Source organism: Oncorhynchus mykiss, chromosome 1, assembly GCF_013265735.2.
Source record: "Oncorhynchus mykiss isolate Arlee chromosome 1, USDA_OmykA_1.1, whole genome shotgun sequence".
Lineage (NCBI taxonomy): Eukaryota > Metazoa > Chordata > Actinopteri > Salmoniformes > Salmonidae > Oncorhynchus > Oncorhynchus mykiss.
Window position 1 is genome coordinate 13,399,834 of NC_048565.1, and position 12,851 is coordinate 13,412,684.

Here is a 12,851-nt window from a genome sequence, read left to right on the forward strand (position 1 = left end):
CGCTTTCTTGGGAAAAGGAACAATGGTGGCCCTCTTGAAGCATGTGGGAACAGCAGACTGGGATAAGGATTGATTGAATATGTCCGTAAACACACCAGCCAGCTGGTATGCACATGCTCTGAGGACGCGGCTGGGGATGCCGTCTGGGCCGGCAGCCTTGCGAGGGTTAACACGTTTAAATGTTTTACTCACGTTGGCTGCAGTGAAGGAGAGCCCGCAGGTTTTGGTAGCGGGCCGTGTCAGTGGCACTGTGTTGTCTTCAAAGCGAGCAAAGAAGTTGTTTAGTTTGTCTGGGAGCAAGACATCATGGTCCACGAAGGGGCCGGTTTTCCTTTTGTAGTCCGTGATTGATAGACCCTGCCACATACCTCTCGTGTCTGAGCTGTTTAATTGCGACTCCACTTTGTCTCTATACTGACGCTTAGCTTGTTTGATTTCCTTGCAAAGGGAATAGCTACACTGTTTGTATTCAGTCTTGTTTCCGGTCACCTTGCCCTGATTAAAAGCAGTGGTTCGCGTGTTCAGTTTTGCACGAATGCTGCCATCAATTCACGGTTTCTGGTTGGGAAATGTTTTGATAGACGCTGTGGGTACAACATCACCGATGCACTTGCTAATAAACTCCCCGAATCAGCATATTCATCCATGTTATTGTCCGGCGCTATGCGGAACATATCCCAGTCCACGTGATCGAAGCAATCTAGAAGCGTGGAATCCGATTGTTCGGACCAGCGTTGAACAGACCTAAGCAAGGGTGCTACCTGTTTTAGTTTCTTTCTATAGGCTGGGAGCAACAAACTGGAGTCGTGGTCAGATTTTCCGAAAGGTGGGTGGGGGAAGGCTTTATATGCGTCGCGGAAGTTAAAATAACAATGATCCAGGGTTTTGCCAGCCCGGGTTGCGCATTCGATATGCTGATAAAATTTAGGGAGCCTTGTTTTCAGATTGGCCTTGTTAAAATCCCCAGCTACAATAAATGCAGCCTCAGGATATGTGGTTTCCAGTTTACATATAGTCAAATTAAGTTCTTTCAGGGCCGTTGATGTGTCTGATTGGGACGGAATATACACGACTGTGATTATGATCGAAGAGAATTCTCTTGGTAGATAATGCGGTCAGCATTTGATTGTAAGGAATTCTAGATCAGGTGAACAAAGGGACTTGAGTTCCTGTAAGGCATACACCCCCGCCCTTCTTCTTACCAGAGAGATCTTTGTTTCTGTCGGCGCGATGCGTGAAGAAGCCGGGTGTCTGTACCGACTCTGAGGACGTATCCCGAGTGAGCCATGTTTCCGTAAAACAAAGAACGTTACAATCTCTGATGTCTCTCTGGAAGGCAACCCTTACTCGGATTTCGTCTACCTTGTTGTCAAGAGACTGGACATTGGCTAGTAGTATACTCGGGAGCGGTGGGCGATGTGCCCTTCTACAGAGCCTGACCAGAAGACAAATCCGTCTGCCCCTTCTGCAGCGCCGTTGTTTTGGGTCGCCGGCTGGGATCCGATCCATTGTCCTGGGTGGTGGACCAAACAGAGGATCCGCTTCGGGAAAGTCGTATTCCTGGTCGTAATGTTCAGTTCAAATAAGCAAAGAGAAACGACAGTCCATCATTACTTTAAGACATGAAGGTCAGTGAATGGGGGAGGGGGGGTTACCACGGTAGCCTACCATGGAGGGGGGGGATTTACCACGGTAGCCTACCATAGCGTAGTGGCTCTGCATATAATTACTAAATCATGAATTCTTATATATATTATATATGGCTGTACATATGGTTTGTGTGGTTCTGGTTCATTTATGTCACTATTTTTTCCGCAGGCTCTAGGCCTAATTCACATTCCATGTGAAAACCTACAACATTTTTCTTGAAAAGAATGCAGATGTTTCAATGTTGTTATAACCATGAGAAATTAAACACAGAAAAAAAAAAACAGAAAAAAATATCAAGAACAGCTTCACAAGACACCATAACATAACAAAGGTTGGCCGGATGCAGTAGATCGCCTACAGGGTGAAAACAAACAATACAATACAAACAATGGCGATTCAACTCGTAGAATCATCTGGAAATGAAAATGACGGCCAATGTTCTGTGGTCAGAGGCAATAGCACAATCACCTGCTGCTTTTTACTGTTCAACAGTTGTCCTTTATTTGTTGATTATTCTGGTCTCTATAGGGTGTTCCCTCTCTATAGGGTGTTCCATCTCTATAGGGTGTTCCATCTCTATAGGGTGTTCCATCTCTATAGGGTGTTCCATCTCTATAGGGTGTTCCATCTCTATAGGGTGTTCCATCTCTATAGGGTGTTCCATCTTTATAGGGTGTTCCATCTCTATAAGGTGTTTCATCTCTATAGGGTGTTCCATCTCTATAGGGTGTTCCATCTCTATAGGGTGTTCCATCTCTATAAGATGTTTCATCTCTATAGGGTGTTCCATTTCTTTTTAAGATTTCTTGGAGTTCTCGTAATGAACTGCTTTCCTTCTTGCTTACACACTGGGCACATTGGCCGGACATGTTAATATTGCTGTTTGAGCCTCACTACCTCTTCCCCCTCAAGAACATCTGGACATCCGCAATGGACACACACATCTGGGAATGACACTGTGATTGCTGAGTAATACTGCGTCACCATTTGCATTCCACAGGTTAGCCCCTTGAAACCATCTATCTGCTCGTGATATGGATTGTCTTCTTGGAAAAGGTCTGAACCACATGTTAAAATTGTTCTCATCCCGAATGCGTTGGACTATATTCTGTTCTTCTTTAGGCAGCTTTTGGCATACAAGCACCTTGATTTCTCACATTCAACATAGTTGATGGTCGCTCTCCCCTTTCCACTGACCATGGCAGCACACCTCTTTACACGTTCTATATTTGGTGTCAGAGAAGGACTATCCTTGTCAGTGGTTTCCAGGCTGTACAGGTCATCAAATGTCTGATGCTCACATCTGTCTGCTGTCAATATTGGATCAGGCACAAAGCTTCATTTCTTAAATTGTTCTTCTGGCAAGAAGTACCAGCATGGATTTTCTCCCTCGCATTTCTTGATCTGTACCATGTATTGTGACATCTTGAAATGTGTGACCTGGAATTGCTTGTACTTTCCTTGTTAAGGACTTTTATGCTGAGGTCATGTATCATGTCAACTTCTGTATCAATGATGTTTAATTGTTATGGAATATTGGCAATTTCTTCCTGTGTTGCGGGCTGATGTACTCCTACGTGTGTTCCTTGCCAGGCGCTCAAACCGGCCAATCACAAGAGCTGCAACAGGATGCACATCATTTTCAAAAACCTCTGGTTGTTTGGTGGCTGTTTCACGTGGGCGTGTCATTGTGCCTCACTTCTTCACACGCTTCTCATTTGATTCTTCCATCTTCTCCCTAGGGTCAGGGTAGCCAGGGCTGTTCCCTGAAGCCCCAAGTTTAGAAGGGAATTAACTCTCTCGGCAGGATTGGCCCAGCTGTCAGCTGGTGCTGTTCTACAGGCGATAAGCATGTCAAGATCCAGTTGAACAAACAGGAGTGTGTGGCATGCTTAAACAGAGGCATACATGGTTCTGTGGTCTGGCCCAGATTGATTGATCAAGATTGACTTGTTGAGAGAGACATCATCTTCACTGTAGTTCTCTCCTCTGACGATGCTGAGATTTTCAACTGTGTGTCGAAGGGAGCTGGATGGCTGGAAAACCTTGTCCTTCACAGTGACATGAACTTTCCCATCATATAATGAACTAGATGGAGATGCTGGGATGTCTGGGATCAACATGACAAACGGTACAAGTCCACTGTTGTTGTAATCATCCAGGACCTCTACACCAGGCGGTGTCAGAGGAAGGCCCTAAAAATTGCCAGAGTCCCCAGCCACCCCAGTCATAGACTGTTCTCTCTACTACCGCATGGCAAGCGGTACCGGAGTGTCAAGTCTAGGACAAAAAGGCTTCTCAACAGTTTTTACCCCCAAGCCATAAGACTCCTGAACAGGTAATCAAATGGCTACCCAAACTATTTGCATTGTGTTCCCCCCAACCCCTGTTTTTACGCTGCTGCTACTCTCTGTTTATCTTATATGCATAGTCAAATGGAAGACATACAAGACCACTGATAATCTCCCTCGATCTGGGGCTCCACGCAAGATCTCAGCCCGTGGGGTCAAAATGATCACAAGAACGGTGAGCAAAAATCCCAGAAACACACGGGGGGACCTAGTGAATGACCTGCAGAGAGCTGGGACCAAAGTAACAAAGCCTACCATCAGGAAAACACTCCGCCGCCAGGGACTCAAATCCTGCAGTGCCAGATGTGTCCCCCTGCTTAAGCCAGTACATGTCCAGGCCCGTCTGAAGTTTGCTAGAGAGCATTTGGATGATCCAGAAGAAGACTGGGAGAATGTCATATGGTCAGATGAAACCAAAATATAACTTTTTGGTAAAAACTCAAATCGTCGTGTTTGGAGGACACTGTGAAGCATGGGGGTGGAAACATCATGCTTTGGGGCTGTTTTTCTGCAAAGGGACCAGGACGACTGATCCGTGTAAAGGAAAGAATGAATGGGGCCATGTATCGTGAGATTTTGAGTGAAACCTCCTTCCATCAGCAAGGGCATTGACAATGAAACGTGGCTGGGTCTTTCAGCATGACAAATGATCCCAAACCGCCCGGGCAACGAAGGAGTAGCCAGTCTCCAGATCTCAACCCCATAGAAAATCTTTGGAGGGAGTTGAAAGTCTATGTTGCCCAGCAACAGCCCCAAAACATCACTGCTAGGGGAGATCTGCATGGAGGAATGGGCCAAAATACCAGCAACAGTGTGTGAAAACCTTGTGAAGACTTACAGAAAACGTTTGACCTCTGTCATTGCCAACAAAGGGTATATAACAAAGTATTGAGATAAACTTTTGTTATTGACCAAATACTTATTTTCCACCATCATTTGCAAATAAATTCATTAAAAATCCTACAATGTGATTTTCTGGATTTTTTTCTCTAATTTTGTCTGTCACAGTTGAAGTGTACCTATGATGAAAATTACAGGCCTCTCTCATCTTTTTAAGTGGGAGAACTTGCACAATTGGTGGCTGACTAAATACTTTTTTGCCCCACTGTATACGTATTTAACAGATGTTATTGTGGGTGTAGCGAAATGCTTGTGATTCTAGCTCCGACAGTACACTAATATCTAACAAGTAATATCTAACAGTTTCACAACATATACCCAAAATACACGTAAATCTAAGTAAGGAATGGATTAAGAATATATATACATATGTCAGAGTGGCATTGGACTAAGATACAGTGGCATAGTAGAGAATACAGTATATACAATATTTACACACAATTAAAGTGACTAAGATATCGTAGAATAGTATAGAGGACAGTTTATACATATGAGATGAGTAATACAATATTTACACACAATTAAAGTGACTAAGATATCGTAGAATAGTATAGAGGACAGTTTATATCAAATCAAATTTATTTATATAGCCCTTCGTACATCAGCTGATATCTCAAAGTGCTGTACAGAAACCCAGCCTAAAACCCCAAACAGCAAGCAATGCAGGTGTAGAAGCACGGTGGCTAGGAAAAACTCCCTAGAAAGGCCAAAACCTAGGAAGAAACCTAGAGAGGAACCAGGCTGTGTGGGGTGGCCAGTCCTCTTCTGGCTGTGCCGGGTGGAGATTATAACAGAACATGGCCAAGATGTTCAAATGTTCATAAATGACCAGCATTGGCCAATAATAATAAGGCAGAACAGTTGAAACTGGAGCAGCAGCACGGCCAGGTGGACTGGGGACAGCAAGGAGTCATCATGTCAGGTAGTCCTGAGGCATGGTCCTAGGGCTCAGGTCCTCCGAGAGAGAGAAAGAAAGAGAGAAAGAGAGAATTAGAGAGAGCACATTTAAATTCACACAGGACACCGAATAGGACAGGAGAAGTACTCCAGATATAACAAACTGACCCTAGCCCCCCGACACATAAACTACTGCAGCATAAATACTGGAGGCTGAGACAGGAGGGGTCAGGAGACACTGTGGCCCCATCCGAGGACACCCCCGGACAGGGCCAAACAGGAAGGATATAACCCCACCCACTTTGCCAAAGCACAGCCCCCCACCACTATAGGAATATCTTTATACATATGAGATGAGTAATACAATATTTACACACAATTAAAGTGACTAAGATATCGTAGAATAGTATAGAGTACAGTTTATACATATGAGATGAGTAATACAATATTTACACACAATTAAAGTGACTAAGATATCGTAGAATAGTATAGAGGACAGTTTATACATATGAGATGGGTAATACAAGATACAGAGACATTATTAAAGTGGCTAGTGTTTAATTTCCTTAAAGTGGCCAGTGATTCCTTAGCCACTGTATTGATGGGATTTTAGTTTCTGGTGGAAGCCGCTTTTCCACTCTGTCACGCAAGTCCTCAACTGATATAGCAAGAGGTGAGTACAAGTACTCCCCATGTCTTATCTTTGACCTAAACTGTGTATTCGTTAAAATACTTCTGTACTTCATCCCAAAAGGGCTGGAATGAGGATTGTGGTTTGCCATTCAGCTTCCTTAAATCCATGATCAGGTCTGGGTCATCACCATCAAGGAGGAATAAGGATACTCTCTCATCAAGTAGGCCCTGTTCATCATTGTTTGCTGACCTCTTTGTCATCAGTTAGAAACTGATACATTTCTCTCAGGAAGTAGCTGTTCACTTTGGCAGCATGTGCATATTTTTGTTTACTTGAGTAAGGCAGCTCCAAAATGCAGGTGTTTCAGCATTGGGGTGGCAGGGTAGCCTAGTGGTTAGAATGTTGGACTAGTAACTGAAAGGTTGCAAGTTCAAATCCCCGAGCTGACAAGGTACAAATCTGTCATTCTGCCCCTGAACAGGCAGTTAACCCACTGTTCCTAGGCCGTCATTGAAAATAAGAATTTGTTCTTAACTGACTTGCCTAGCTAAATAAAGGTAAAATACCGCAGTGCTTTTTGTGGTGGGGCAAGCCAGCAGAAAATACAGAGCGTTGCACTGTGATTGGCTCAGTGTTCTGTCACTCATGGAGACACTACGCCAACGCCTAAGGGTCGACCTCGAAAAGTCTAGCCCCTTGGGTGCTGTCATAGAGCTGTCAAGAAGGTCATTGGCCACAGATAATATTAAGTCAAATCACGCTATATCTACAGTATCTTTGATTGGACTGTCAATATCATACTTTCAAAATTTTAGCTAGCAGTCATCATCATGAATCAAGTTGACAATCTACTGGCAAATCCTTTTAAATCCTTGTTATGTGAAGAGAAATAATGAAGAGAAATGATAGATAAAACGTATCGATGCTCAACGGCCATTGGACATAAACATTACACAACAAGTTGGAAATCGCAAATTCAACAATGAATGGTTTGGAATGAATCAGTGTCTAACTGCAAGCATTGCAAAGCAATCATTAGTCTGCTTTTCAGTGGAGTGGCTGTGTGGTACCAAGTCTAAGATTAAGGGTCTATTTTGATAGTTTAGAATTATAATTCAACATTGGCCATGTGTCACGATCATCTGAAGAAGTTGACCAAAGCGCAGCGTGGTGAGCATACATTTTTGTTTATTAATATAAATGTCGCCAACAAAACAAAAAACAAAGAAACGACCATGAAGCTTACAAGGGATATAGTGCCACTAACAAAGATAACTTCCCACAATAACAAAAGGGAAAAGGCTGCCTAAGTATGATTCCCAATCAGATACAACGTTAGACAGCTGTCCCTGATTGAGAACCATACCCGGCCAAAACATAGAAACAGAAAAACATAGAAATAAAGAAACCAGAATGCCCACCCTAGTCACACCCTGGCCTAACCAAAATAGAGAATAAAACCCTCTCTATGGCCAGGGCGTGACACCATGCTATCAATGAAGCATGATTTGTGGTGCGCTCAAAACAACTGTTAACTTGGAACTGTAAAATCGGACTTAAGTGAGTTCAAGACAACTGGGAACTCGTGGAAAATTAGCTACGACTGGGAAAATACATTTTGAACTTTCATCCAACTTGAAATTGTAAATTCGGAACTCGGGCCTCTTTCTAGAGCTACGACCTGAAGATCACTGACGTCATCATGATTTAACCTTTTTTTTCTCGAGTTCCCAGTTGTCTTGAAAGCCCCATAAATCCAGAGAATGTCGGACTTTGATGACAAAGTTTGATTAGAACATTTGCCCACGAAGGACTGCCACGTCACCTTCCTGTCCAAGTAAACACAGCACAACAAGGTGTCCAAAACTGTCTCGTATGCTACTGCATAAATTATGTAATATGCCAGGGAGATATGCATGCTATAGCTAATAAAAAAATACTAAGTGTATGTTGTGTAGTAAGCTGTTAGTAGCCCATGTGCCTCACCCTAATCATTTGATCTATATTCACCTCTTAATTTTGCCTACTCTTCTGACTTGGTGTGCACATGTAGCCTATAACCTGTTTTAGAGAAATGTAATCATCAAATATTGTAAGAGCTTTCATTGACTGCTTATATGAATGCACCCTTTATTTATCCTACGGTTCTGACTTGGTGTACAGGGAGAACACTGTAAGAATGGCCCATGTTCTGAATTCTGTCTCTGTACATTTCAAAAGTGCTGAACAAATAGTTATTGACTACGTCCGTCCTAGCCCTGAATGTCTTAATCGAAATTACGGATAGCCTCTTATCCTCTTGTCATCCCATTATGCCATAGTTTGTACATCTCAATTGTCAGTAGAAACCACATTTGCTTAAGCAAGTCACCCATATCAGCTATGTTTTTTTAATGGCAGTAAATGAGGCTGAATGACCTGTTTTGCTGCAAGACAAGGCTCTGCTGATAGCCAGGTGTAGCAGTGGTAAGGTGTTGGGTCTGTTGTTGGGACTCTGCTGTTGGGGATGCTTTATTTAGGCCCTAACAGTTTGTGGGCACCGTTATAGTGCAATTAATGTATTGTTTAGTGTTGTGTAGTGGCTTTGCTGGCATGCATCCCACCATTTTGTTTTTGCCCCGCCAAGATTTACGGGCTAAAATCGCCACTGCAGCTGACACACTTAGATTTCATCAATCATTTTGACTTCAATTTTGTTGCCCAAAATACTAATCAGCTTGCTCTGCGTCTTTGTTGATTAATGCCCTGATCTCTGGCCAGTCCATTGGTTCAATGACATTGTTGTTTCATCCAATAATCGATTCTAATAAAATAAAAAATATGCATTAACCAATAACCGTTAATTTAACCGACTGTTTGTTTATAATGACGTTTAATCTGGACACAACAACAGTAGGAATTCGCGCTGGTTTCAGCGATGACTGCATGAGGGAGAAATGAAACATCTGCACGTCGGCTGATGGTGCGAGGGTGTGCGTTTCACTGTCCAATCCAAGACTCGAACATGATCTGAGCGCTTGATCTGTGGTGGTTTGGTCTCTTGCGCATCAACTTGAGAAAGCCGACAGTGCATTATAAAGGGAGAACGGACAGTTCATTACAACGAAAGCGCCGCATATATTGGCCCAAAAATAACAAATCTTTTTTTTTGTTTTTTTGTCCGGCCTTTGTCCGGTCTTACGCTGGAGCTGTAGAGGAAGAGATACGTTATGGGGGTGTTTATAACAGAGATACAGTACCTTACCTTCATCACAACTCCCCTGTCCTCGTATCATTGTGTAGCCTAGCAGGGACAGTGAGGCCATCACGCTAAACCATTATGACGGGTACGACAGGTACGTTTGATTTGGTTAATGATATAGTATGCCACATTTTTCAAACTTCATTCTAGAGTTAAACCCAAACAAAACTATAGAGCAAAAACAATATGCATTTTTTACATTTTAATTGTTGCAGTTTCAGGTGTTCTCTTTTTTTATGCCTTTTTATATTTCTGTAATTGTAGTCGTAGGTGTGTTACTAAATCATCAGAATTATTTGAATTGCTGCTTTAAAAACAGTGTATTGTGAATGAAGATGTGATGTAATTGATTTCATCTGCACTCTTCACTTTTCAAGATTTCAGCCATGCCATGGGCGATATTGAAACCAACGACGCCGATTACGAATATGATGAGGGTTATACAGACGAGGTCTGTAACAAGAACGGCGTTGTCAAGTTTGGCTCCATCGCCACCCCTGCCTTCTTCTCTGTGGTGACTATCCTGAGTCTAGCGGGCAACATCCTGGTCCTGGCCATCCTGGCCAAGTACGAGAACCTCAAGTCTCTCACCAACATCTTCATCCTCAACTTGGCCCTATCTGACCTGGTTTTCACCTTTGGTCTGCCCTTCTGGGCAGCCTACCACATCTGGGGCTGGACCTTTAGCCTGATCCTCTGCAAGACCGTTACCTTTGTCTTCTACGCTGGCTTCTACAGCAGCGTTTTGTTCCTGACCATCATGACTATCCACCGCTACCTGGCCGTGGTGCATCCTCTGTCCGACCATGGTTACCAAAGGGGCTGCTACGGGGTCACAGTCTCTCTCGTCATCTGGGTTGTTAGTTTTGTGGCGGCCGTCCCTGCTTTGATTTTCAGCTCTGTCCAAAAGAACCCCCATGAAGAAGACAACCATTTTTACTGTGAATACTGGGATCCGCTGTGGAAGAGAGTGGGCAGCTACCAACAGAACATCTTCTTCTTGGCTGCTTTTGCAGTGATCGGGTTCTGCTATGTGAGGATATTGAGGACAATCTTCAAGTCAAGGTCACACATGAGGAATCGAACCGTGAAGCTGATCTTCAGTATCGTGGCAGTATTTTTCATTGGCTGGGCGCCTTACAACGTAGTGATATTTCTGAGGTTGTTGACTGACTATTCCGTAGCACCTTTCAATACTTGTGAGGTCAGCACATGGCTTGACTATGGGTTCTATGTGTGTCGACTGATTGCTTTCTCCCACTGCTGTCTCAACCCTGTCTTCTACGCATTTGTTGGGATTAAGTTCAGAAATCACTTGAAGGTGATCTTGCTGAAGCTTTGCCATCGCCAAAGCACCATGGATACACAACAGATTAGATTGCCTAACATTTACTCGATGGGATCAATGTACTAGCACAGGGGTCTTCAATCTTTTCTTGCCCAGGGACCCACGCCAGGCAAACCGGCGACCCAAAATAAGTCACATCTTGTTAAATCAAAATCTAATTTATTGGTCACATACACGTGTTTAGAAGATATTATTGCGGGTGTAGTGAAATGCTTGTGCTTCTAGCTCTGACAGTGCAGTAATATTTAACAAGTAATATCTAACAGTTTCACAACAACTACCCAAAATACACGTAAATCTAAGTAAGGAATGGATTAAGAATATAAATATATGCCAGAGTGGCATTGGACTAAGATATCGTAGAATAGTATAGAGGACAGTTTATACCTATGAGATGAGTAATGCACTATTTACACACAATTAAAGTGACTAAGATATCGTAGAATAGTATAGAGTACAGTTTATACCTATGAGATGAGTAATGCACTATTTACACACAATTAAAGTGACTAAGATATCGTAGAATAGTATAGAGTACAGTTTATACATATGAGATGAGTAATGCACTATTTACACACAATTAAAGTGACTAAGATATCGTAGAATAGTATAGAGTACAGTTTATACATATGAGATGGGTAATACAATATTTACACACAATTAAAGTGACTAAGATATCGTAGAATAGTATAGAGTACAGTTTATACATATGAGATGAGTAATGCAATATTTACACACAATTAAAGTGACTAAGATATCGTAGAATAGTATAGAGTACAGTTTATACATATGAGATGGGTAATACAATATTTACACACAATTAAAGTGACTAAGATATCGTAGAATAGTATAGAGTACAGTTTATACATATGAGATGAGTAATGCAATATTTACACACAATTAAAGTGACTAAGGGACTTATACATATGAGTAATGTAAGATACAGAGATATTATTAAAGTGCATAGTGTTTCATTTCCTTAAAGTGGCCAGCGATTCTTAATCTATGTCTATAGGCTGCAGCCTCTGATGTGCTGGAGATGGCTGTTTAACAGTCAGTGGTGTAGTATAGAATACAGTATATACATGTGAAATGTGTGACGCAATATGTAAATCCAATTTAAAAGTGACTAGTGTGGAGTGCAGTTTATGCATATGAGATGAGTAATGCTAGATACGGAAACATTATTCAAGTGGCTAGTGATCCATTTTTAAAAGTGGCCAGTGATTCCTAATCTATGTCTATAGGTAGCTGCCTCTGATGTGCTTGTGATGGCTGTTTAACAGTCTGATGGCCTTGAGATAGAAGCTGTTTTTCAGTCTCTCGGTCGCAGCTTTGATGCACCTATACTGACCTCGCCTTCTGGATGATTGAGGGAATAACAGGCAGTGGCTCGGGTTGTTGATGTCCTTGATGATCTTTTTGGAATTGTTAGGGCATCATGTGCTTTAGCTGTCTAGGAGGGCGGGAAGTTTGCCCCCGGTAATGCGCTGGGCAGACCGCACCACCCTCTGGAGAGCTTTGCGGTTGTGAGCGGTGCAGTTGCCGTACCAGGCAGTGATACAGCCTGACAGGATGCTCTCAATTGTGCATCTGTAAAAGTTTGTGAGGGTTTTAGGTGTTATGTCAAATGTCTTTATCCTCCTGAGGTTGAAGAGGTGCTGTTGTGCCTTCTTCACCACACTCTCTGTGTGGGTGGCTGCCCACTCATATCATCAGGTTTTGTAAGGGCGCAGCTTTGGGTTTAGAAATGGGGGGGACCAGTGGAGGCTCCTCAGAGGAGGAAGGGGAGGACCATCCTCTTAGTGAATTTCATAAAACTAAAAATGG

At 42.7% G+C, this 12,851-nt stretch overlaps 1 protein-coding gene across 1 annotated transcript; it reads left to right on the plus strand.

Moving 5' to 3' along the window:
* The first annotated feature begins 9,448 nt into the window (after positions 1 to 9,448).
* Positions 9,449 to 11,457, plus strand: LOC110485223 (chemokine XC receptor 1-like). Its single transcript, XM_021556316.2, has 2 exons — positions 9,449 to 9,767; positions 10,051 to 11,457. Exons 1-2 carry the CDS (start codon positions 9,752 to 9,754, stop codon positions 11,085 to 11,087), a joined length of 1,053 nt encoding a protein of 350 aa, XP_021411991.1. The 5' UTR covers positions 9,449 to 9,751; the 3' UTR covers positions 11,088 to 11,457.
* The last annotated feature ends 1,394 nt before the right edge of the window (positions 11,458 to 12,851 follow it).